This window comes from Hypanus sabinus, chromosome 3, assembly GCF_030144855.1.
Source record: "Hypanus sabinus isolate sHypSab1 chromosome 3, sHypSab1.hap1, whole genome shotgun sequence".
NCBI lineage: Eukaryota > Metazoa > Chordata > Chondrichthyes > Myliobatiformes > Dasyatidae > Hypanus > Hypanus sabinus.
This window is the reverse complement of record NC_082708.1, coordinates 189,066,636-189,093,479: the sequence shown is the minus strand read 5'-3', so window position 1 is coordinate 189,093,479 and position 26,844 is coordinate 189,066,636. Positions and strand designations below refer to the sequence as shown.

At 46.7% G+C, this 26,844-nt stretch overlaps 1 protein-coding gene across 8 annotated transcripts in view; it reads right to left on the bottom strand.

The window, feature by feature from the left end:
* The window catches only part of sfxn5b (sideroflexin 5b), a 282,969-nt gene that overhangs the window by 96,442 nt on the left and 159,683 nt on the right, over positions 1–26,844 (bottom strand). For 6 of the 8 annotated variants that reach the window (XR_009511397.1, XR_009511396.1, XM_059965824.1 and 3 more), the window contains one exon: positions 10,335–10,452. Coding sequence is in view for 5 of the 8 variants with exons in the window: in XM_059965824.1 (XP_059821807.1) it covers positions 10,335–10,452 (118 nt within the window). In the remaining 3 variants the exon portion in view is untranslated. Of the gene's footprint in view, positions 1–9,042; positions 9,196–10,334; positions 10,453–26,844 lie in introns of those variants that run through there. The other 2 variants (XM_059965826.1, XR_009511398.1) reach the window with 2 other exon arrangements.

Sequence of the window (26,844 nt, the reverse complement as noted above, 5' to 3'; positions counted from 1 at the left end):
TAAAACCAGTTGCTCCGGGCAGATGGGTTTGTTAACCACGGATGGTAGCTCATCTAGGAGAGGGAAAACTCCGATTTCAAACCTCCACTGCCTTGCGGCTGTACCCGCTCACGGGAAAGGCGGAAAGGCTTTGGGAGTAAACCCCGAGGAAAAACCCGGAGTTGGAGTCCCGAAGGCAACTCCTGCGATGCCGCCGGCACCAAACTGTATCGACTCTCGTCGTTCCTTTGGACCCGTCGTCAGCATGGGGAGGGGGGGTCCCACTGCATGGGCAACAGACCGATCTCCATATCAACTCTAACCTGGCTTGCGCCCTGGAGAAGCCACTCTCTGTGACTACCAGAGCTGCAGTACCCATGGTCGACCGCGACTGACGGAGGCCACAAAATATAAAGCAACTACAAATATAAAATATTTGCAGTTATATAAAGAGTAAAAAGGAGGTGAGAGTTGATATTATACAACTGAAAAATGATGCTGGTGAGGTGCTCCTTTGGCAGAGATGTATTCCATCCTCCCTGTTACCCAATCTCAACATACATTATAGAAATTCATCCTCTACTACTTTGTTAGTGTTGATTTTATTTTGCTTTGCCCAGAAGAAAGTCCTTCATGATTTCTGTTATACCTCTGTATTACAGAACATAGAACAGTACAGCACAGAAACAGGCCCTTTGGCCTACAATGTTGTGCCAAACCAATTAAATTAGTAATCAGATGGCCAACTAAACTAATCCCTTCTGCCTACACAATATCCACATCTTTCCATTTCATGCACATTCATCTGCCACAACTTAACACATTAGTTTTCACAGCATTGTGGGCTGAATGGCCTTTTCCTCTGCTGTACTGTTCTATGTTCTGTGTGACTCAACAGGTCAGGCAGCATCTGCGGAGAGAGAAACTGAATTAAGTTGCATTCATGCTAGTTATTGTGTAGATGCTGGAAATCCCGAGCAACAAACACTATACGCTGGAGGAACTCAGCAGGTCAGGTAGCATCTATAGAGAGGAATGAACAGTTGACAATTTGGGCCGAAATCCTTTATCAGTACTGGAAAGTAAGGGGGAAGAGAAATTATGAACCCCTGACTTCCTCATAGGCACCCATATTGACATCATAACCTATAAGCAACCCTGAACGCTGAATGTTTATTCCCCTCCACGGATGCTGCCTGACTAGTTGAGTTCCTCCAGCATTTTGTATGCGTTTCTCACCAACATGCCCTTCCTCGGCACAAACAGATCTTAGTTCTATACCGTGATCTGCCTGTGACTAGCTCACATTATTCTTTATTTAAATTGCCCAAGTGATGTGAGTAAAACTTGTAGCTCAGGATCCAGAAACTCCAGGCTGTGAGTTGGATCAGAGTGATGGAGAGACAAGTGCAATTGCAGGAAATACTGCAGCAGAGACTTCCATTGGTACAGTTCAGTCGCTGGTTATCAGTGTCGACTGGTTGGTCAATTGATGAACAGGGACCATGTTGATCAAACTTATAGCAATAATGGATAAAATAAAAAGTTTTGCAGTACCAAAACTTACAGTGAAATATGTCATCTTGTATTAACAACCAACACAGCCTGAGGATGTGCTGGGAGCATCCCACAAGTGTCCCCAGGCTTCCAACCTCAATATAGCATGCCCACACATACTAATCTTAACCCGTACATCTTTGGAATGTGGGAGGAAACCGTAGCACCTGGAGGAACACCGATTAGTCAAGGAGAGACGTACAAACTCTTTATTGACAGTAGTGGGAATTGAACCTGGATCTTACTTTTTATCAAATTATTTATTTATGTTATGGTCCGGATCGGTTCCCCTTTAAATTTAGTTAAGTTGCATTATGATCTGGACCATTGACTCCTTGTTCCCTTCTAATTCTGTTCCACGTGTCCCTTGAGCTTGGCTATTAAGGTAATCTACCCTTGACCCGTACCGGCAGCTTATAAGCCCCTGGCTTTAGCCATTCGGGGAGAGAGTGTTAAGAAGCCTTAGCAAGTCACCGTCGCTACCACAAGCCAGAGTTATCCAGCCCGCATCGGAGTGCTGGCCATTCGCCTTCCTTCGCCAGAGTGGGTCCGGGCAAGGTCAAACTGCCAGGGGTGAGTTGAAGGCAGAGTCCTGGCTCGATGTCATGCCCAGTGTCCATGTCTATCCCTCGAAGAAGAGTCCCAGCTCGGTGCCTGAGTTGAAGGCTGTTCCTGTCCTGTGTTTGGGTATCCACGTTCTGGCTGCGGCGACCCAGGTGTCCTTATTCTGGCTGCGGCGATTCAAGGTCCCAGTCTCCAAGTCCAAGGTCCGTGGTGGTCCAAGTTCCCAGTCTCCAGGTGCAAGGTCCGCGGTGGTCCATGTTCCCAGTCTCCAGGTGCAAGGTCCGCGGTAGTCCATGTTCCCAGTCTCCAGGTGCAAGGTCCGCGGTGGTCCAAGTTCCCAGTCTCCAGGTGCAAGGTCCGCGGCGATCCAAGTTCCCAGTCTCCAGGTGCAAGGTCCGCGGTGATCCAAGTTCCCAGTCTCCAGGTGCAAGGTCCGCGGCGATCCATGTTCCCAGTCTCCAGGTGCAAGGTCCGCGGTGGTCCAAGTTCCCAGTCTCCAGGTGCAAGGTCCGCGGTGGTCCATGTTCCCAGTCTCCAGGTGCAAGGTCCGCGGTGGTCCAAGTTCCCAGTCTCCAGGTGCAAGGTCCGCGGCGATCCATGTTCCCAGTCTCCAGGTGCAAGGTCCGCGGTGGTCCAAGTTCCCAGTCTCCAGGTGCAAGGTCCGCGGTGGTCCAAGTTCCCAGTCTCCAGGTGCAAGGTCCGCGGTGGTCCAAGTTCCCAGTCTCCAGGTGCAAGGTCCGCGGTGGTCCAAGTTCCCAGTCTCCAGGTGCAAGGTCCGCGGTGGTCCAAGTTCCCAGTCTCCAGGTGCAAGGTCCGCGGTGGTCCAAGTTCCCAGTCTCCAGGTGCAAGGTCCGCGGCGATCCATGTTCCCAGTCTCCAGGTGCAAGGTCCGCGGTGGCCCATGTTCCCAGTCTCCAGGTGCAAGGTCCGCGGCGATCCATGTTCCCAGTCTCCAGGTGCAAGGTCCGCGGTGGTCCAAGTTCCCAGTCTCCAGGGGCAAGGTCCGCGGCGATCCATGTTCCCAGTCTCCAGGTGCAAGGTCCGCGGTGGCCCATGTTCCCAGTCTCCAGGTGCAAGGTCCGCGGTGGCCCATGTTCCCAGTCTCCAGGTGCAAGGTCCGCGGTGATCCAAGTTCCCAGTCTCCAGGTGCAAGGTCCGCGGTGGTCCAAGTTCCCAGTCTCCAGGTGCAAGGTCCGCGGTGGTCCATGTTCCCAGTCTCCAGGTGCAAGGTCCGTGGTGGTCCAAGTTCCCAGTCTCCAGGTGCAAGGTCCGCGGTGGTCCATGTTCCCAGTCTCCAGGTGCAAGGTCCGCGGTGGTCCATGTTCCCAGTCTCCAGGTGCAAGGTCCGCGGTGGTCCATGTTCCCAGTCTCCAGGTGCAAGGTCCGCGGTGGTCCAAGTTCCCAGTCTCCAGGTGCAAGGTCCGCGGCGATCCATGTTCCCAGTCTCCAGGTGCAAGGTCCGCGGTGGCCCATGTTCCCAGTCTCCAGGTGCAAGGTCCGCGGTGGCCCATGTTCCCAGTCTCCAGGTGCAAGGTCCGCGGTGGTCCATGTTTCCAGTCTCCAGGTGCAAGGTCCGCGGTGGTCCAAGTTCCCAGTCTCCAGGTGCAAGGTCCGCGGCGATCCATGTTCCCAGTCTCCAGGTGCAAGGTCCGTGGTGGTCCATGTTCCCAGTCTCCAGGTGCAAGGTCCGTGGTGGTCCATGTTCCCAGTCTCCAGGTGCAAGGTCCGCGGTGGTCCATGTTCCCAGTCTCCAGGTGCAAGGTCCGCGGTGATCCATGTTCCCAGTCTCCAGGTGCAAGGTCCGCGGTGATCCAAGTTCCCAGTCTCCAGGTGCAAGGTCCGCGGCGATCCAAGTTCCCAGTCTCCAGGTGCAAGGTCCGCGGCGATCCATGTTCCCAGTCTCCAGGTGCAAGGTCCGCGGCGATCCATGTTCCCAGTCTCCAGGTGCAAGGTCCGCGGTGGCCCATGTTCCCAGTCTCCAGGTGCAAGGTCCGTGGTGGTCCAAGTTCCCAGTCTCCAGGTGCAAGGTCCGCGGTGATCCAAGTTCCCAGTCTCCAGGTGCAAGGTCCGCGGTGGTCCAAGTTCCCAGTCTCCAGGTGCAAGGTCCGCGGTGATCCAAGTTCCCAGTCTCCAGGTGCAAGGTCCGCGGTGGTCCAAGTTCCCAGTCTCCAGGTGCAAGGTCCGCGGTGGTCCAAGTTCCCAGTCTCCAGGTGCAAGGTCCGCGGTGATCCAAGTTCCCAGTCTCCAGGTGCAAGGTCCGCGGTGATCCAAGTTCCCAGTCTCCAGGTGCAAGGTCCGCGGTGATCCATGTTCCCAGTCTCCAGGTGCAAGGTCCGCGGTGATCCAAGTTCCCAGTCTCCAGGTGCAAGGTCCGTGGTGGTCCATGTTCCCAGTCTCCAGGTGCAAGGTCCGCGGTGGTCCATGTTCCCAGTCTCCAGGTGCAAGGTCCGCGGTGGTCCATGTTCCCAGTCTCCAGGTGCAAGGTCCGCGGTGGTCCATGTTCCCAGTCTCCAGGTGCAAGGTCCGCGGTGGTCCATGTTCCCAGTGTTTAAGTCATGGCCGCAGCGATCCAAGTTCCCAGTTTCCAAGCCCAAGGTCCGCGGCGATTCAAGTCCCTCGTCTCCTAGTCCGAGGTTCGTGTTCCTCTTTGTCCTCCTTGATTTCCTGGTTCTCTGTGTAGCGAGTAATAAACGCTACACAGAGTATTGAACCTAAGAAAGACGTGTTTGTGTCCTGCTTGTGGGTCCTCTCCCAGCACCCTTGCCCCCACCTCGCGACAATTTATTGAGATACAGCATGGAATAGGCCCTTCTGCCCTTTGAGCCGCACCATCAAATCCCCCAATTTAATCGTAGCCCAATCATGGGACAATTAACAGTGACCAATTATCTACCAACCAGTACATCTTTGGACCGTGGGAGGAAACTGGAGCCTCCCCAGAAGAAACCCATGCAGTCATGGGGAGAACGTACAAACTCCTTACAGACAGCGGTGGGTATTGAACCCTGACCGGTGCTGCAAAGCGTTATGCTGACTGCTACGCTACCATGCCACCCAAGAACCATTGGAGGTTGGTCACAGAATTTAAAAGCAGGATCTTTGCAAAATAAATAGAAAGAGGTCATTAATACCAGTGTCTTTTCAAAAAGCTCATTCAGGTGGTGTGTCACAGCTGTAATCTTGGAGACAGTGACCTTTTCTCTGAACAATGTGCGAATAGGGTTTCATTAGAGGCTCTGGTTAATTGTGCCCTGCAAAAATCCACTGCAGGTTAGGTGGATGGCATCGTGTTATCACTGAACCATAGCAGGTTAGGTGGATAGCATCGTGCTATCTCTGAATCTCTGTGGTCATTTCCCTACTCTGCGGCATTTCTTATCATGGATTACAGTTCCATGGGTGCTCGTCACCCTTCACACCACACAAAAATGGAATCTGCTCATCTTATGCTGCGGCTTTATTTGTCACTTGTACTCTGGAACATTGAAACATACAGTGAAATGCATCATTTGCATCAACGACCAACACCGTCTTCATCTCATGTTCTTGATATTTACTGCTTATTTAGAGTCACAGAAGAGTCATAGAAAAATATGAAGCAGGCCCTTCAACCCATCTAGTCCATGCCAAACCATTTAAAGTGCTAGTCCCATCAACCTGCACCAGGACCATAGCCCTCCATACCCCTACCATCCATGTACCTGTCCAAGCTTCTCTAATTTATTATTATTACTATAATTTTCTCTCAGCTCAAGCTGGTAAGGACATAGCCAAGTACATTCACTTCTCAATTGCTAGGAGCTTTTGGATTATTTTTGTGGCTTTCTGGAGATTGACAGAAACATTTCTGTGTAGGCCTAATTAGAACATAGAACATAGAATAGTACAGCACATTACAGGCCCTTCAGCCCACAATGTTGTACCAACCTTCAAACCATGCCGCCCATATAACCCCCCACCTTGAATTCCTCCATATACCTGTCTAACAGTCTCTTAAACTTCACTAGTGTATCTGCCTCCACCACTGACTCAGGCAGTGCATTCCACGCACCAACCACTCTCTAAGTAAAAAACCTTCCTCTAACATCCTCCTTGAACTTCTCTCCCCTTACCTTAAAGCCATGTCCTCTTGTACTGAGCAGTGGTGCCCTGGGGAAGAGGCGCTGGCTGTCCACTCTGTCTATTCCTCTTAATATCTTGTACACCTCTATCATGTCTCCTCTCATCCTCCTTCTCTCCAAAGAGTAAAGCCCTAGCTCCCTTAATCTCTGACCATAATCCATACTCTCTAAACCAGGCAGCATCCTGGTAAATCTCGTCTATACCCTTTCTAATGCTTCCACATCCTTCCTATAGTGAGACGACCAGAACTGGACACAGTAATCCAAGTGTGGCCTAACCAGAGTTTTATAGAGCTGCATCATTACATCGCGACTCTTAAACTCTATCCCTTGACTTATGAAAGCTAACACCCCAAAAGCTTTCTTAACTACCCTATCTACCTGTGAGGCAACTTTCAGGGATCTGTGGACATGTACCCCCAGATCCCTCTGCACCTCCACACGACCAAGTATGCTGCCATTTACTTTGTACTCTGACTTGGAGTTTGTCCTTCCAAAGTGTACCACCTCACACTTCTCTGGGTTGAACTCCATCTGCCACTTCTCAGCCCACTTCTGCATCTATCAATGTCTCTCTGCAATCTTCGACAATCCCCTACACTATCTACAACACCACCAACCTTTGTCTCATCTGCAAACTTGCCAACCCACCCTTCTACCCCCACATCCAGGTCATTAATAAAAATCACAAAAAGTAGAGGTCCCAGAACAGATCCTTGTGGGACACCACTAGTCACAACCCTCCAATCTGAATGTACTCCCTCCATCACGACCCTTTGCCTTCTGCAGGCAAGCCAATTCTGAATCCACCTGGCCAAACTTCCCTGGATCCCATGCCTTCTGACTTTCTGAATAAGCCTACCATGTGGAACCATGTGGAATTAATTGTTTAATGTTATTGTGTAGTGACTTTGGGATGATACCAGTTGTAGATATTACTATCAGGACAATGTATACCCAGTTCATGTTCCAAAGTCTTTCAATTTCCTCTTTTAATTCAGCATATTTCTGGTGTTTTTCACTTATTGATTTCTATATGCTTTGTGTTTGGTATGGCTAGATCTATTCAGTAAGTTGCTCTTTCTTGTTCTTCCTTTAATATTATATCCAGATGGTTATTATGGATTGTCTTTCCTGTAATAACGGATCTGTTGTAATATAATTTGTAGGATTCTGACTTTAAAACTGGATCAGGTTTGTATTTATAGTAAGGCATGGTGTATTTTATGAGTTTGTATTTTAAAGCAAGCTTTTGATGAATGGTGCTTGTGCCTGTGTAAGTAATCAGATTGAGTTAAACTGCTACAGGATCCTGTAATGTGTTGGATAGTTTCTGGTTTCTCTTGGCATTTTCTACATTTATCATTTGGAATTTGTTGGTCTTTTATCTACATACATCTTTGATCCTTTTTTGTATTAACCACCTGGTCCTGTATTGCTACGAGGAAGCCTTCTGTTTCTGGGAAGAGGTCTCCAACTCTGGCCAGGCGTTTGACACTTTATTCTTGACATCTAGCCTGCTCAGATCGTGGGGATGTCTTCCATGGAGGGTTATGCTCTTCCATTGGTTAACTTTTTCTTCAATAGTGATCATTTCTTCCTTTTTCTGAGTTGAGCCCTCATTTAAGTTTAGTGGTGTGTACTTCTTATCAGAATTGCATATGCTTGCCTGGAGTGCTGAATCCTGTTTTTGTTCATGAAAGTATATCCTTAAAAGCTTTTTTGGGCTTGTGTAAATTTTTATGTCTGTTATTCCTCTTCCTCCTTCTGTCCTAGGTAGTGTTAATTTAACTGTGTTCGAGTGTACATGGCGTTTGTCATTTCAGTTCCAATTTTTCTTTGTAAATGTTCTAGATCTATTTTGGCCTGAGATAAATGCCAAAGAATACACTAATATGGGTATAGTAAAAGTGTTTATTGCCTTTGGTATATGTTTACAATTGAGCTCTGTTTGGTTGATTTTTTTAAGCCTTGAAGCAAATTCTGTTGAAAGTTTTCCCTTTATTTTGTTTTGTATCTGCACAGCTTGTTGTTTTGCACATGTTCATCTGTCCTGTTGGGTATAGAGTTTCTATTGTGCTTCTTGTATTCATTTATTTAGCAATACAGTGCGGAGTGGGCCCTTCCGACTCTTTGAGCTGCACTACCCAGCAGTCCCCGACAGCTCTGATTTAATCATATCCCAACCATAACCAGTTAACCTCTGGACTGTGTGTGGAGCACCAGGGGAAAACTCACACATTCCACGAGGGGGACATACAAGCTCCTTACAGAGGATGTAGGGTTTGAACTCTGAGCTCCGATGCTCCAATGCTACTCTATGGTCGGGTGAGCTGTTACACTACCGCGGCACCCACTTATTTTCTTGCAGACATTTACTGTGAATGCCCGCAAGAAAATGAATGTCAAGATTGTATATACTGACATACCTTAATATCAATCATAAACTTACATTGAACTTTGGGTGTACTGGGGGCAGCCCACCGGTATTGCAATGCTTCTGTCACCAAGAAAGCATGCTCACAACTTACTATAATTATATATCCATAACTATAATACCTAACTATAATTATACAAAATAGTTAAGTTAAATAAGCAGTGAAAAAAACATAAAAGTTTTTAAGAAGTAGTGAGGTAGTATTCATGGGTTCAATGTTCATTCAGAAATCAGATGGCAGAGGGGAAGAAGTTGTTAACCATATAACAATTATTTAAAATAATTTCAAATATTAAAATAGAAACTGACTAAATATAATGATATATATTTAAATTACACAATGAAAATTCTAATTTTTCTCCCAGTCAATCTTCTCTCCTGAACAGGCACATTATCTAGTGGAGAACTGCAGGAAAATGACACTCCATCTCCGGAGCAAGCAGTTGACATTAATTGAAGTGAAAGGACTTCAGGACTCCTGTGTACTCATGGATGACATTCTCAATGCTAGAATGGCCCTGCTGACAATGAACTATTCTGTGAAACAGAATAACACTTTTCAAAAAGACAGACAGATTATTGCTTGGACACAGACACAAGAGATGCTGGATATCCAGAGCAAAACACACAAAGTCAGGTCAGGCAGCATCCATGGAGAGGAATAAATATTTGACAGTTTGGTCTGAGACTCTTCATTAGGGTTGGAAAAGAAGGGGGAAGACGCCAGGTGTGGAGAGGGGAAGTAGTACAAACTGGCAGGTGACAGGTGAGACCAGGTGAGGGAGAAAGCGTACAACTGTGTTGCTTACCACAGGCGGGGTATGAGTGGGGAAAGGGCAGGGTGAGATGGTCAGAGTTTCACCTCAGGGTGGGAATGTCAAATACTAAATGACGCAGGTTTAAAGTGGGAGAGGGAAAGGAGATGTGCGGGGAAGGTTCTTGACTAGTAAAGGCGGGGGTTGGCCAAGGTTTCTGGGAGAAGGTGGGAGAATCATAATTCAGAGTAGAGGAAACTATTCCCCTTATCGGAGGTCAATAAAGCTAAAGAACATGAAACTAAGGTCAGGCAGCGTCTAAAGAGGCAAATAAACTCAACGTTTCGGGCCAAGACCCTTCACCAGGACTGGAAAGGAAGAGCGAAGAAACCAGAATATGAGAAAGGAAGGTTTATAAGCTGGCAGGTGATAGGTGAGACCAGGTGAAGGGGAAGGTAGCTGGGTGTGAAGCTGGAAGAGGTAAAGGGCCAAAGAAGAAGGAATCAGGTAGGTGAGGTGAGGTAAGAAGGGAACTAGGGTGTGGAGTGGAAAAAGAGGAAAGGGGAAAGGAGATAAATTATCTGAAGTTAGAGAAATTGAAGTTCATGCTGTTGTGTTGGAGACTACCCAGGTGGAATATGAGGTGTCCTTCAACCTGAGAGTGGCAGTAGAGGAGAACGTGGACCAGCATGTTGGTATGAGAGTGGAATTTAAATGGTTGGCCACCGGATAATCCTGTTTCTTGTGGATGGAGCGAAGGTGCTGGAAAACATACTCCCCGTCTGCATTGGGTCTCACCAATATAGAGGATGCTGCCCCGGGAGACGACTCCAATAGACATGCAGATGAAGCGTCAGGAGACCACTTTCAGATAAGCTAATGAGCCATTCTAATGAAAAACAGAGAAATGTATTTACTGACCTCTGAAGTCTGTGGGAAGAGGCTGATGGCAACAGGCAGCGCAAATCCAAAGGCAGCCAGGCACACGAGGCTATGCAGCGGAAGAGTCAGTCTTGGATATGCTCTCAGCATCCGAGTTCTGAATGGAAAGAAAGAAAGGTGAGTATGACCCTTCCCACCCTTCATCTCACTAAATGTGGACGGGATAGATTTTCCTTGCTGTTTCCTCTCAGAATCAGATTCAGATTTATTTATCACATGTACATCAAAACATAAAATAAAATGCATCATTTGTCATAGAACACGACATCTAGTCTATCTATTCCATGCCAAATTATTACTCTGCCTAGTCCCATCGACCTGCACCGGGACCACAGCCCTCCATAACTCTCCTGTCCACATACCTATCCAAATCTATTCTGCCTACTCCCATTGACCTGTATGTAGACCATAGCCCTCCATACCCCTCCCATCCACATACCTATCCAAATCTATTCTGCCTACTCCCATTGACCTGCACCCAGATCACAGCCTTCCATACCTCTCCGATCCACATACTGATCCAAACTTCTTTTAAATATTGCTATTGAACCTGAATTCATCACTTGTGCAGCCTATTCCATACAATCACTACCCTCTGAGTGAAGAAATTTCCCCTCATTTTCCCCTTAAACATTTCACGTTTCATCCTTAACCCATGACCTCTACTTTTAGTCTTACCCAACCTCAGAAAAAAAAAGCCTGCTTGCAATAACCTATCTACAAAGTTATGTTTGTGTTAACAACCTACACACCTAAGGATGTGCTGTGGACAGTCCTCAAATGCTGTAACATACTCCAACTCCAGGTCCACAATGCTTGGCAGACCAACACAGGAAGCAGCCACCCACATATACAGTCCTCTAATCCTAGGACAGTCTGTCTTCAGCCTTCGGCCTCCAGTAGACTCATAGGTTCATAGACATCGGACCTTTGACATCCCCGGTGGACTTGCAGACTTGGAGCTCCAACCATTGGGCCTCGAGTGGACGTCTGATTGACCACTGCGCTTCGATCTGGACTTCCAATCAACCTTCAGGCTTTGAACTTCGATACCTACCCAGGACATTGAATGAGGACCTAAACTTCAGGCTTGAGCTCCAGATCCATGCATGGTAACAACCCGAACACTAGGCCTCAGGCTCTGGTTTCATCGACTTGCATACCTACTGGGTCACCGACCCTGGTACCTCCCGCGTCACCGACCCTGGTACCTCCCGCGTCACCGACCCTGGTACCTCCCGCGTCACTGATCCTGGTACCTCCTGCGTCACCGACCCTGGTACCTCCCGCGTCACTGATCCTGGTACCTCCTGTGTCACTGACCCTGCTACCCACTGGGTCACCAACCCCAGTAACCTCCTGCCCATGTGGAACCCTGATTTCGGAAAACACTGATCAATTCTTCTTGGTGCACGAATATATCAGTGCTGTCCCAATTCAGCTCACCAGACCTGGAACATCTAGCAGGAGTTCTCTGGGGTCATTCTGGTAGCAGGCCAATGTCAAGCAGATGATCTGAGCAATGGGATCAACATGCATGAAACAGCACACCCTAATGCCTTCACCATCGTTTTGGGAGATTTCAACAAGGCCAGTCTGAAAAAATCACTAAGCAATTACCATCAACAGATCACTTGCAATACCAGATGAAACAACGCACTGGACCACTGCCATCAAGAATGCCTACCGTGCCATTCCATGCCCTCACTTCAGGAAGTCTGATCACCTGGCTGTACTTCTACTCCCTGAGTAGAGGCACAGACTGAAGACCGTAGCACCAGTAGTGAGAACCAAGGAGGTTTGGACAAGGGAAGCACAGGAGCACCTACAGGACTGTGTCTTCAGAGATTCAATTTTGAATCTGGGATGAGTATGCTGCAGTTGTTACCGACTTCATTAAAATCTGTGTGGATGAGTGTGTGCCTACAAAGACTTACTGTACATTCCCAAACCAAAAGCCGTGGATGAACCAGGAGGTACGTCATCTGCTGAAGGCTAGATCTGTGGCATTCAAGTCTGGCAACCCAGGCCTGCGCTGGAAAACCAGGCATGATTTGCGGAGGGCTATTTCAAGGGTGAAGGGACAATTTCGAATGAGGTTGGAGGCGATATCAGATGCACGGCAACTCTGGCAGGGACTGCAAGACATTACTTCCTACAAAGCAAAACCCAATAGCATGAATGGCAGCAATGCTTCATTACCAGATGAACTCAATGCCTTCTATGAATGCTTTGAAAGGGAAAACACAACTACAGCTGTGAAGATCCCTGCTGCACCTGATGACCCTGTGATCTCTGTCTCAGAGGCCGATGCTAGAGTGTCTTTAGAGAGAGTGAACCCTCACAAGGCAGAAGATCCTAATGGGGTACCTGGTCAGGCTCTGAAAACTTGTGCCAAGAATTCAGTATTCAAGGACATTTTTAACCTCCCACTTGCTTCAAAAAGGCAACAATTATGCTAGTGCCAAAGAAGAATAATGTGAGCTGCCTTAACGACTATTGCCCAGTAGCACTCACATCAACAGTGATGAAATGCTTGAGAGGTTGGTTATGACTAGACTGCACTCCTTTCTTAACAAGGACCTGGACCCATTGCAATTTGCCTATCGTCACAATAGGTCAATGGCAGACGCAATATCCATGGCTCTTCACATGGCTTTAGACCACCTGGACAACACAAACACCTACGTCAGGATGCTGTTCATCGACTATAGCTCAGCATTTAATACCATCATTCCCATAATCCTGATTGAGAAATTGCAAAACCTGGGCCTCTGTACTTCCCTCTGTAATTGGATCCTCAACTTCCTAACCGGAAGACCACAGTCTGTACAGGTTGGTGATAACATATCCTCTTTGCTGACGATCAACACTGGTGCACCTCAGGGGTGTGTGCTTAGCCCACTGCTCTACTATCTATATACACATGACTGTGTGGCTAGGCATAGCTCAAATACCATCTACAAATTTGGTGACGATACAACCATTGTTGGTAGAATCTCAGGTTGTGACGAGAGGGCGCACAGAAGTGAGATATGCCAACTAGTGGAAAGGTGCTGCAGCAATAACCTGGCACTCAATGTCAGTAAGACAAAAGAGTTGATTGTGGACTTCAGGAAGACGAAGGAACACATACCAATCCTCATAGAGGGATCAGAAGTGGAGAGAGTGAGCAGCTTCAAGTTCCTGGGTGTCAAGATCTCTGAGGATCTAACCTGGTTCCAACACACTGATGTAGTCATAAAGAAGGCAAAACAGCGACTCTACTTTATTAGGAGTTTGAAGTGATTTGGCATGTCAACAAATACACTCAAAAACTTCTATAGTTGTACCATGGAGAGCTTTCTGATGGGCTGCATCACTGTCTGGTATGGAGGGGCTACTGCACAGGACTGAAAGAAGCTGCAGAAGGTTGTAAATCAAGTTAGCTCCATCTTGGGTGCTAGCCTACAAAGTACCCAGGACATCTTCAGGGAGCGGTGTCTCAGAAAGGCAGCATCCATTATTAAGGACCTCCAGCACCCAGGCCATGCCCTTTTCTCACTGTTACCATCAGGTAGGAGGTACAGAAGCCTGAAGGCATCCATTTTGCTGGCCTTTGAATGTGGAGTGAAGGCTTAGAATCCAGCCTATCCTTCAATTGCCCCACATCCCAGACCTCTAACTCCCTGCTAGGAAGTCATCTCTCTGACACAGTGGTGTCAAGAAAATAACCTCTCCTTCGATGTTGCAAAAACAAAGGAGCTGGCTGTGGATTTTAGGAGGAATGGAAATTGGCTAACCCCTATTGACATCAGTGGTTCTGCGGTTCGGAGGGTAAACAGCTTCAAGTTCTTCGGCATCCACATCACCGAGGACCTCATGTGGTCTGTACACACCAGCTGTGTGGTGAAAAAGGCACAACAGTGCCTCTTTCACCTCAGACGGTTGAGGAAGTTTGGTATAGGCCCCCAGATCCCAAGAACTTTCTACAGGGACACAATTGAGAGCATAGTGATTGGCTGCATCACTGCCTGGTATGAGAACAGTTTTTCCCTTAATCGCAGGACTCTGCAGAGAGTGGTGTGGACAGCCCAGTGCATCTGCAGTTGTAAACTTCCCATGAATCAGGACAGTTATAAGGACAGGTGTGTTAAAAGGGCCTGTAGGATCATTGGGGACCCGAGTCACCCCAACCACAATCTATTCCAGCTGCTACCATCTGGGAAACAGTACTGAAGCTTAAAAGCCAGGGCCAACAGACTCCAGGTCAGCTCCTTCCACCAGGCCATCAGACCGATGAATTCACGCTGATTTGAGTGTATTCCATATTATATTGACTGTTCTATTTATTATAAATTACTATGATTGCACATTTAGATGGAGACGTCATAAAGCTTTTTACTCCTCATGTGAAGGATGTAAGAAATAAGGTCAATTCAATTCAATGAACCTAAAAAGTCTATTAAAACAACTAAGCCTGAGCTGTGATACAGAACACAGCCCTGTGTCATCTTGACTGTTCATTTGAGCTCCCTCAACTGCAAACAAAGAATCCTCAGAGATCACTGGTCCTGCAGTGGCTGATGAACTTCCAGGTACCGATGGGGATAGGAGTCGAAGAAACTAGGTGGAAGAGCAGGATCTCTGCTCGATGTGATGTATTGGGCAGACACTCAGTGCACTGAGCCCAATAGATCACAGGCACACCATCATCGGTAGCAGCTACAGGACGCTCTGCCTCCGGGAGGCATCATCCATCATCAAAGATCCCCACCATCTGGGCTGTGCCATCTTTATTGCAGCTATGGGAGGCACAGTAGTGTAGTAGTTAGCGCTTGCTATTGACTCAGGTTCAATTCCTGCCGCTGTATGTAAGCAGTTTCTACGTTCTCCCTGTGCTGTCTCCCGGGTGCTCTGGTTTGCTCCCCAATTCCAGGTTAATTGGTCACATGGGTGTAATTGGGCATCTCGGGCTCGTTGCAGTGGAAGGACCTGTTACTGTGTTGAGAGTAGGTTACACCAGGTGGAAACCTGAAACCCACGCCACCAGGTTCAGGAACAACTACCCTCCTTCAGTTATTCAGTTCCTGAACCAACCAGCACAAACCTAATCACTAGTTCAGCAACACTTCAATCACTTTGCACTAACATGGCCAGTTTCTGGTGTTCTTTCTTGTAAAAGTCATGTTTAACTTATATTTTCCTTGTGAATACTACTTATCTGATCCTATGTTGTTGACTTTGAATGTGATGGTGCTGGTGGTTGTCTGTCATACCTGATGACGTCCTCTGCAGGAGAGTTGTTAAAGTGGAAAAGCCATTTGCACTGGGGCAGTTCCATCACTCAGCCTTACAAGTCCAGGTCCAGTGGTCCAAGTGGTGGTGAGAACTTGGTTGCAGTGGAAGATCATCTACCCAGTCCACTGGAGCTGGCTTCGAATGGTAATCCCTGAATTACCAGTGAAGCCATGAGCGAGCTGGTCTATGTAAAGGAGGGTGGGTTAAATCTCAGGCTACATGTGTGGAGTAACTGGATCACTGGGATCATTTCTAGGTTAGGTGGGATCCATAAGAGATTAACCCAGCAGCTCTGTGCAAGTTGCAGTGGAACTGGACACATCATCATTCTGGTAAGGTGGCTTGTGAGTGTTGTTTGGGAGATTTTGAACTGATTTGTCAGGACATCTGGGACAGAGAGTGAATGTAGAACTGTGAGAGCTGGGGGGTGGGGGGATGGCGGGAGGAGGGTGAGCAGTTAGAAAGAAGATCATAAGGCATAGGAGCAGAACTAGGCATTCAGCACATTAAGGTAACCCTTAATCTCCTTACCAGTCAAGAAACAATCAACGTCCACTTGAAATTTACCCATGGACGGCCTCCACAGCTGCCTGTGGCAATGAATTCCACCAATTCATCACTCTCTGGCTAAAGAAATACCTTCTCATCTCTGTTTCAAAGGATGTCCTCCTATTCTGAGGCTGCGTCCTCTGGTCCTAGACTCTCCCACTGTACGAAACATCCTCTACTTATCTACTCAGTCTAGATCTGTCAATATTCGACAGGTTTCAAAGAGATCCCCCAGCCCTCATTTCTTCTAAATGATTTCTTCTAAATAATTTCTCCAGCAAGCACAGGCCCAGAGTCATCAAACACTCCTCATATGTTAACCCTTTCCTTCTTGGGATCCTTCTCATGAACCTCCTCTGGACCCTCTCCATGCCAGCACACCCTTTCACAGATATGGGATGAAGAAGGATGACAGGTGATTTGATAGAGATGTACAAAATGATAACAGGCACAGATCAAGTGGACAGCTAGAGACTGTTTCCCAGGGCAGGAATGGCTAATAATTTTAAGGTGATTGGAGGGAAGTATAGGGGGGATGGCAGAGGAGGGTTGTTTACACAGAGAGTGATGGGTGTGTGGATCGTGCGGCCAGGGGTAGTGGTAGAGGCAGATACATTAGGGGTATTTAAGAGACTCTTAAATAGGCACATGAATGTTAGAAAAATGGAGGGCTTTGTAGGAGGGAGGGTTAAACTGAACAGAGTAAGCTAAAAAGGTTGGCACAGCATTATGGGCAGAATGGCCTGCACTGTGCTGTACTGTTCTGAAACTGTTCAGAATACTCCAAATGCAGTCTGACCAAAGCCTTATATAGTCTCGGCATTATGAACCCATTATCTCTATATGAGGACATTATCTCAATTATGAACCCAGGTGATTGACCTCACCCTATTCCTGACTAACAGGCTCAAGGGACTGAGCCAGTTCTTCCTTTTCTATTCAGATAGGCACAACTCGCCCCGACACAGCTCAGGAATCCTGCTAGCTTTACAGCCAAGGGGAATCAGAATGGGAAAATGAGCAGTTGTGAGATGGGAGAATATGTGACTGGAATACTCACTGGTATTTAGATCTCATTGAAATCTACCGGATCTTGAAAGGACTATGTGGTGAACTATGTGCCTGTCTGGACACGCCCCCTGCTGACTGCTCCTGTGGCTCCTCCCACAGACCCCGGTATAAAGGCGATTGAGGCCTGAGTCCGGCCCTCAGTCTCCAGGATGTAGTGTGGTGGTCAACTACTGCTTGTTCCTTCTTCCAGTCAATAAAAGCCAATATCTCGACTTCACGTCTCAGAGAGAGTTATTGATGGTGCATCAGGCTAGATAGGGTGGATGTGGAGAGATGCTTCTTGTGGTGGGGGGGCATCCAGAACTAGAAGGCACAGCCACAAAACTGAGGGGAACCCTTTAGAAGAGAGGTAAGAAGGATTTTGTTTTTAGCCAGAGAGTAGTAAATCTGTAGAATGCTCTCCCACAGACTGCGGTGGAGGCCAAGTTTGTGGGTATATTTAAGGCAGAAGTTGATCATTTCCTGATTGGTCAGGGCATCAAAGGATATAGCAAGAGAGCTGGTGTATGGGCTTGAGTGGGATATGGGATCAGCCCTGATGGAATGGCGGAGCAGACTCGATGGGCTGAATGGCCTAATTCTGCTCCTATGCCTTATGGCCTTATGATTTTATGTGAGGGGCAAGTTGTTTTACACAGTTTGGTAGGTGTCTGGAATGCGCTGCCAGAGGTAGTGGTAGAGGCAGAAACATTGGGGGTTTTTAGGAGACGTTTAGACTGACGTGAATGTGAGGGAAATGGGAGGCTATGGCATTGTGTGGGCAGAAGGAATTAGTTTAGTTGGCCATTTGATTACTAATGTAATTGCTTTGGCACAATCTTATGGGCTGAAGGCCTGTTCTTGTGATTTACGGGTCTATGTTCTATGTTCTAAAGGATGAAATCTGAAAAAAAAGTTCTATCAGTAAATTACAGAGAAAAGGGAAAACCGGAGATTTTTAATTGCTGCCCTGCCAGCTGTGAATTTGGTCGAAGCCAGAACCAATTTGAGGTAATGAGTGATGGAGAATTGAGGTGTGAACGCCCAGCATGCCTGACTCTCAGACCAGGTCAAAAACCTGTCATTACAAGGTCCTAATTAAGGGGGGCTCTGCCACAATTAAGCACCTAATTAACACGTACAATTCCCCTTCTTAATTGGATGCCATGTTTAACTGGAAAGCCAAGTATAAATAGGTTCACATCAAAACCCAAATATTTCTCTCCCTGTCTGTCATCGTTGGTAAGAGTTGATTTGAAGTGCAGAGGAGAGAGATGGTGAGGAACACGGATGAACTAATGTTCGGAGTGCGTGCTCTTGGTGGGGAGCTTTGGACGGAATTTACACCTATCTGTTATGGTTCCAAAACCTGTGATATTTTACTTATTCAGTCCAGGCCAAGTTTTTATACACACAAAAGATTCTGCAGATGCTGGTAGTCTTGAGCACCATACACAAAGTGCTGGAGGAACTCAGCAGGTCAGGAAGCATCTATGGATGAGAATAAACAGGTGACATTTCTCTTTCATTAGCACTGGAAAGGGAGGGGGCAGAAGCCAGAATAAGAAGGTTGGGGGGGGGGAAAGCTTACAGATGACCTGGTGAGGGGAAAGGTAGGTGAGTGAGGGATGGAGGGAATGAAGCAAGAAGCTGGGAGAGCATAAGTGCAAAAGGTATAGAGCTGAAGAAGGAATCTGATAGGAGAGGACAGTGGACCATGGAAGAAGGGGAAGGAGAGGGGCATCAGAGGAAAGTGATGGTAGGTGAAGAGAAGAGAATGGGGAATAGAAAAAGAGAGAAAGATGGAGGGGGAGAAATCTCAAGAAGTTAGGAAATCAATGTTCATGGCATCAGGTTGGAAGCTACCCAGATGGAATATGAGGTGTTGTTCCTCCACCCTGAGACACATTGCTTTGAACTTTGAAAAAAATTACATTGAACTTTGAGTGGCCTATTCATTGCAGAAGAGGGAATGGAAAGTCAAGTTGAAGTTGATTGCCATCAGGAGATCCTGCCTTTTGCGGCAGTCACAACAAAGTGCCTGAGAGAGCAGTTACCCAGTCTGAGACAGGTCTCACTGCTGTAGAGGAGGAACATCAGGTACAGGAGAGGATCCCGACAGACTCACAGGTGAGGTGACACCACAACCTAGAAGGACTGTTTAGGGTCCTGAGTGGTGGTGAAGGAGGAGGTGTAGGGGCAGGCGTAGCACTTGTCCCACATGCAGGGTTAAGTGCCAGGAGAGAGATCAATGTGGAGGGATAAGTTCACAAGGGAGACATGTAGAGGTACTGGTCCCTATGGTAACTGGAGGATGGGGAGGGAGAGAAAGATATGCTTAGTGGTCTGGCTCGTGTGCCTAGTGTTCTTATACCCTGGAGGATGTTACTGGGGGAATGCTAATCCATAAATATGATGACTTTCTCCAAAGCATCCATCAAAACACCCAAACAGCAATACAGTGCAACAACACGACAGTGGCAACACAGGGGTGGCAATACTGCTACCAACTGGGCACGTACTCCATTACACCTCAGCTCGAGGCTTGTTTACGTTTTAGTAAAGGAGGACAGGTTTCCATTTCCAAAACGCCTTCTACGACCTTCACAGCCAACAGTGTTGTCAGAAACATAGCAAGTACTTATTGAACTGTGGATAGTCAGCATGGCTTTCTGAGGGACAGGTCGTGCCTTGTGAGCCTGACTTAATTCTTTCAGGAAGTGACAAATCGCTTTGATGAAGCTGGAGCAGTGGACGTGGTGTCTACAGGCTGGACTGCCGGGAACAATCAATTTGCGGGAGTTGCCGCACAGGGTCTTGGTCTAGAAATTTGTTTTCTTATGTAACTATGTTCTTTTTTTCCCTTCCTTGTTATTTTGGATGTGTGTGTTTTTATATGTTTTTGCACCTTGGCCCCAGAGGAACGCTGTCTCATTCGGGTGTTTCCATGTATGGTTTGAAAGATTTTATCTTGATTTGATTGATTTGATTTAGTAAGGAGTTTGAGATGGTTCCCTGTTGTAGGCTCACTCAGAAAGATGGGAGGCATGGGATCCAGGGAAACCTGGCTGTGTGGATACAGAATTGGTTTGTCCACAGAAGACCAGGTCAAAAGGTGGTTGTGGATGGAATGCATTCTGCTGGAAGTCAGTGACCAGTGATGTTCCACATGGATCTGTTGTTGGATCCCTGCTCTTTGTGATTTTTATAAATGACTTGGATGAGACAATAGACAATAGTCAATAGGTGCAGAAGTAGACCATTCGGCCCCCCGAGCCTGCACCGCCATTCTGAGATCATGGCTGATCATCTATTATCAATACCCTGTTCTTGCCTTGTCCCCATATCCCTTGATTCCCCTATCCATAAGATACCTATCTAGCTCCTTCTTGAAAACATCCAGAGAATTGGCCTCCACTGCCTTCCGAGGCAGTGCATTCCAGACCCCCACAACTCTCTGGGAGAAGAAGTTTTTCCTTAACTCTGTTCTCAATGACCTACCCCTTATTCTCAAACCATGCCCTCTGGTACTGGACTCTCCCAGCATCTGGAACATATTTCCTGCCTCTATCTTGTCCAATCCCTTAATAATCTTATATGTTGCAATCAGATCCCCTCTCAGTCTCCTTAATTCCAGCGTGTACAAGCCCAGTCTCTCTAACCTCTCTGCGTAAGACAGTCGGGACGTCCCAGGAATTAACCTCGTGAATCTACGCTGCACTTCCTCTACAGCCAGGATGTCCTTCCTTAACCCTGGAGACCAAAACTGTACACAATACTCCAGGTGTGGTCTCACCAGGGCCCTGTATAAATGCAAAAGGATTTCCTTGCTCTTGTACTCAACTCCCTTTGTAATAAAGGCCAACATTCCATTAGCCTTCTTCACTGCTTGCTGCACTTGCTCATTCACCTTCAGTGACTGATGAACAAGGACTCCTAGATCTCTTTGTATTTCTCCCTTACCTAACTCTACACCATTCAGATAATAATCTGCCTTCCTGTTCTTACTCCCAAAGTGGATAACCTCACACTTATTCACATTAAACGTCATCTGCCAAGTATCTGCCCACTCACTCAGCCTATCCAAGTCACCCTGAATTCTCCTAACATCCTCATCACATGTCACACTGCCACCCAGCTTAGTATCATCAGCAAACTTGCTGATGTTATTCTCAATGCCTTCATCTAAATTGTTGACATAAATCATAAACAGCTGTGGTCCCAATACCGAGGAAATGGAAGGGTGGGTTAGTAAGTTTGCAGATGACAGAAGGGTTGGTAGTGTTCTAGATAGTGTAGAAGACTGTTGTAGGTTACAGTGAGACATCGACAGCATGCAGAACTGGGCTGAGAAGTAGCAGATGGAATTCAACCTGGAAAAGTGATTCACTTTAAAGTTGAATTTGAAGCTAAAATACAGGCTTGATGGCAGGACCCTGAGCAGTGTGGAGGAACAGAGGGATCTTGGGGTCTATGTGCATAGATCCCTCAAAGCTGCCGCACAAGTTGGTAGAGTGATTAACAAGGTGTATAGTGTGTGCCTTCATTCATCAGGAGATTGAATTCAAGGGATGTGAGGTAATGTGTAAGTTCTATAAAACTCTGGTTAGACCACACTTGGAATATTGCATTCAGTTCTGGTCATAGGAAGGGTGTGAAAGCTTTGGAGAGAGTGCAGAGAAGATTTACCAGAATGCTGCCTGGATTAGAGAACATACCTTATGAGAAGAGGTTGAATAAGCTTTTCCCTTTGGAGTGAAAGAGGATGAGAGATGATTTGAAAGAGGTGTACAAGATGATAAGATTATTGTACTTGGTCAGGCCTGGTGGATTTATCCACCTTAATATTCTGTAAATTCTTCTCTCTGGTAATATGATTATTCTCCAAAACATCTCCACTTGTTTTAAGCAACCATGATTTTCATCTGAGTATACACCGAGAAGAAATATTTGTTAAAAATCCCACCTATGTCCTGTGGCTCAAGACAAAGGCAGCCTGCTGATCACTAAAGGGACCTACTCTCTCCCTAGCCATCATCTTACTCTTAATCTAGACATAGAACCTTCTGGAATTTTCCATAACTTTACTTACTGTGTCCATCTCAATGTCTTCCTGATTTCCCTCCGAAGAGAATAGACACCAAGAGATTCACTCAATTCTGATCTCCTAAACCCAATGTATGCTTCTTTCTTTATCCTTGGCCAGAGCCTCAATCATTCTCATTACTAAGGTTCCCTAAATGACTCAAATTCCTTCTATGACTCTGTGGTTCATCTGTGTTGTGACCTGATTCCTCTGGTCCATTATCCTTTGTAACCTGAGGCCACCTCATCCATTTTACCAAAATGTAGCACTCCACAGGAGCCAATAACGGGGTTCAGTATGTGACTTTAGTATTTTGTCACCATTCACTTACACGTGACTTAGACACATTAACTTGGTGCTGACTGTAAAGTTTGTCCTTGCATGTGTATTTCTAGAATTTAGAAGATTGTGCAGGTTTGGCATGCTCTCTGAAACTTTGACAAATTTCTGAAGATACACACTGGAGGTATCCTGACTGGTTGCACCATGGCCTGGTAAAGAAACACCAATGGCCAAGAATGGAAGAGCCTACAAAAAGTAGTGGACACAGCCCAGTTCATCGCAGGAAAAAGCCCTCCCCTTCACTGAATGAATCTATAAGGAGCGCTGCCACAAGAAAGCAGTGTCCATCATCGAGCTCCCCCACCACTCAGGCCGTGCTCTTTTCACACTGCTGCCACCTGGAAGGTGGTTTTGGAGCCTTTGATCCCTCACCGCCAGGTTACTGCATTACCTTCAATTATCAGGCTTCGGAACCAGTGTGGGCGACTTCACTCACCACAACCTATGGACTCACTTTCTAGGACTCTTAAACTCATGTTTTGAATATTATTTATTTATTTCATAGTTGCACAGATTGGTTTCTTTTGCACATTGGTTCCTTGTCAGTATTTGGGTGTAGATTTTCATTTGATTCTATTGTATTTCTTTATTCTACTGTGAAAGCCCACAAGAAAATGAACCCCAAGGTTGTATGTGGTGACATGTATGTACTTTGATAATAAATTTGCACTAGCTTTGAAGATAATTTATGTAGAGATACAGAGTGGAACAGGTCCTGTTGGCTCTTCGAGCCGCACTGCTTAGCCCACTGGCTTAACCCCAGCCTAATCACAGGACAGCTGATAGTGACCAATTAACCTACTAACTGGGCAACACACACAAAATGCTGGAGGTACTCAGCAGGCCAGGCAGCATCTGTGGAAAAAAGTACAGTCGACGTTCTGGCCCAAAACTGTACTTTTTTCCATAGATGCTGCCCGACCTGCTGAGTTCCTCCAGCATTTTGTGTGTGTTGCTCGGATTTCCAGCATCTGCAGATTTTCTCTTGTTTGTAACCTACTAGCTGGTACATCTTTGGAAAGTGGGAGGAAACGGGAAGAAACCCACGTATTCCATGGGGAAGTGTTTTTCCATATACAAACACATATAGAGGATGCCGGGACAGAACTCTGGACTGTGATGTCCTGAGTTGTCATAGTGTTGCGCTAACCACCACACTACCACAGCGTTACTTAACCAATGGCTATGCATAGTCCCAGCATTGATTCGTGTAGAAACTCATTTCCTACCATTTGCCCATAATTAAAATAATGTCAAAAGAAGTAAAGAGATGGCTGTTGAATATGTCATTATGGAACTCATTATCACACATGCAGATTGTCTAATGATCCTTTAGCGTGACCTTACCAGCTCAGCTATGTTATCACTACAAACACTTGCAAAGGTGTTCATTGTTACGTTGAATTAATAAACATGTTCATTACTATTAAAAGAAAAACTTTCAGCATTTTAGTCTGTTCCACTTTAAAGGATTTGTGTTTCCAAAACAGACACCGTTTTGGCTCTGCATCCTTATATGAATTATCAGATTAGTGAAACCACCTTCTGTTGCAGCACCTGGGTCGGAATTTCCTGTCAGTTTTAAAGCTTACGTTTCTTTGGGTGACTGTTTGTGCTTACCCAGGTGAGAGAAGTTCACAGTGGGAGGTGAGGAGAATGGGAGGAAAGTGACAGGGAGATGAGGGGAATGGCAGGGAGAATATGGAGGTGAGGGGAATGAGGGTGGATGTGTAGGTGAGGGGAATGAGAGGGTGGATGTGGAGGTGAGGGGAATGAGAGGGTGGATGTGGTTGTGAGGGGAAAGAGAGGGAGGATGTGTAGGTGAGGGGAATGAGAGGGTGGATGTGGTTGTGAGGGGAATGACAGGGAGAATGTGGAGGTGAGGGGAATATGATGTGTGGAGAAAGTGGAGGTGAGGGGAATGAGAGGGAGGATGTGGAGGTGAGGGGAATGACAGGATGATGATGAAACAAGCCAGGATAGGATGAACCAACAAAGATGCTGGAGGAGGTCATTGGACCACAGAGGGTGGAAAGAGGCAGTGTGTTTAGAAAGGAGAGCATGAAGAAATGGGAATTAGGTGGAGTAAAGGACCATGAAGATCAAAAGGAATGGCAGTAAAACCAATTAGAAGGACAATGGGTGTAGGATGAGGGCAAAGGAAATCTAATTCAATAGATTATAGAGCACAGGACCAACCATTTTCCCCATCCAATGTTGTATTGATGCCAATTTATACTAACCATCCTGTGTGTTCCAGACAGAATAACATTTTGGCACAGACTAGATGGGCCGAAGGGCCAGTTGTTGTGCTGTGCTGCTTTCTGATTCTGGAATGAGCATTACATCAGTGCTGTGCTGTTGTGGGATCTCTCTGAGCAAGCAGCTGAGGAAAGAGAAATGACACTGGAACAACACCCACAAAGTGAGGGAGGACCTCAGCTGGACAGGCAGCACTGATGTAGAGAAATGGACAGTCGACCTTTTGGCCTGATGGGTGAGGAACTCGGCAGGTCATGAAGCACCTATGGAGAGGAATATAATTTTCTTTCTGCAGAAAGGAAATTATATTCCTCACGAGACAAGATAGGACAAAGTCATCTTGGTTTCCTTCAGGGAAAATCTTGCCTGGTGAACCTGTTGAAATTCTTTGAGGCGATTACAAGTCAGATAGATAAAGGGGATGCGTGGATGTTGTGTATTTGGACTTTCAGAAGGCCTTTGTCAAGGTGTCACACATGAGGCTGCTTACCAAGTTAGAGTCCATGGTATTACAGGAAAGTTACTGACATGGTTAGAGCATTGGCTGAGTGGTAGGAGGCAGTGAGTGGGAATAAAAGGATCCTTTTCTGTTTGGCTGCCAGTGACTAGTGGTGTTCCGCAGGGGTTGGAGTTGGGACCACTACTTTTTGTGCTGCATATCAATGATTTAGATGATGGAATAGATGGCTTTGTTGCCAAGTTTGCAGATGATATGAAGACTGGTGGAACAGCAGGTAGTGTCGAGGAAACAGGTAGGATGCAGAAGGACTTAGACAGATTCGGAGATGGGCAAGGGAGTGGCAAATGAAATACAACGTTGGGAAAATACATGGTTATGCACTTTGGTAGGAGAAATAAATGTGCAGACTATTTTCTAAATGGGGAGAAAATCCAAAAATCTGAGTTGCAGAGGGACTTGGGAGTCCTCGTGCAGAACACCCGAAATGTTAATTTACAGGTTGAGTCGGTGGCGAGGAAGGTAAGTGCCATGTTAGCATTCATTTCAAGAGGTCTAGAATACAAGAGCTGGAATGTGATGCTGAGGCTTTATAAGGCACTGGTGAGGCCTCACCTTGAGTACTGTGAACAGTTCTGGGTTGCTCATCTAAGAAAAGATGTGCTGGCATGGGAGAGGACTCAGAGTAAGTTCTCAGGGATGATTCCAGGAATGAAAGGGTTACCATACAAGGAACGTTTGATGGCTCTGGGTCTGAACTCACTGGAATTTAGATGATGAGGGGGAGTTTCATTGAAATCTTTTCAATGTTAAAAGGCCTAGACAGAGCAGATGTGGAAAGGGTGTTTTCTAAGAATGTAAAACACAGAACATAGAGATCTACAGCACATGACAGGCCTTTTGGCCCACAATGTTGTGCTGACCATGTATCATACCCTAGAGCACAAAATACACTGCAGGTGCTGGGGTCAAAGCAGCACAACGACACGCTGGAGGAACTCAGCAGGTCGGGCAGCATCTGTGGAAACGAGCAGTCAACATTTCGGGCCGAGACCCTTCGTCAGGAGACCCTACTCTAGAGGTTGCCTAGGATTTCCCTACTGCAAAGCCCTTTATTTTTCTAGGCTCCATGTTGAATCCACTTCACTACAGCTGCTGTCAGCCCATTCCAAGCACCCAGCACTCTCTGTGTGAAAAATTTATCTCTGTACCTACTTCCAAGCACCTTAAAACTATGCCCCCACATGTTAGCCACTTCAGCCCTGGGAAAAATATGAACTATGCCTCTCATCATCTTGTACACCTCTATCAGGTCACCTCTCATCCTCCATTGCTCCGAGGAGAAAAGGCCAAATATACTCAACCTATTTTCATAAGGCACACCCTCCAATCCAGTCAACACCCTTGTAAATCTCCTCTGCACTCTCTCGATAGAATCCACATCCTTCCTGTAGTGAGATGAC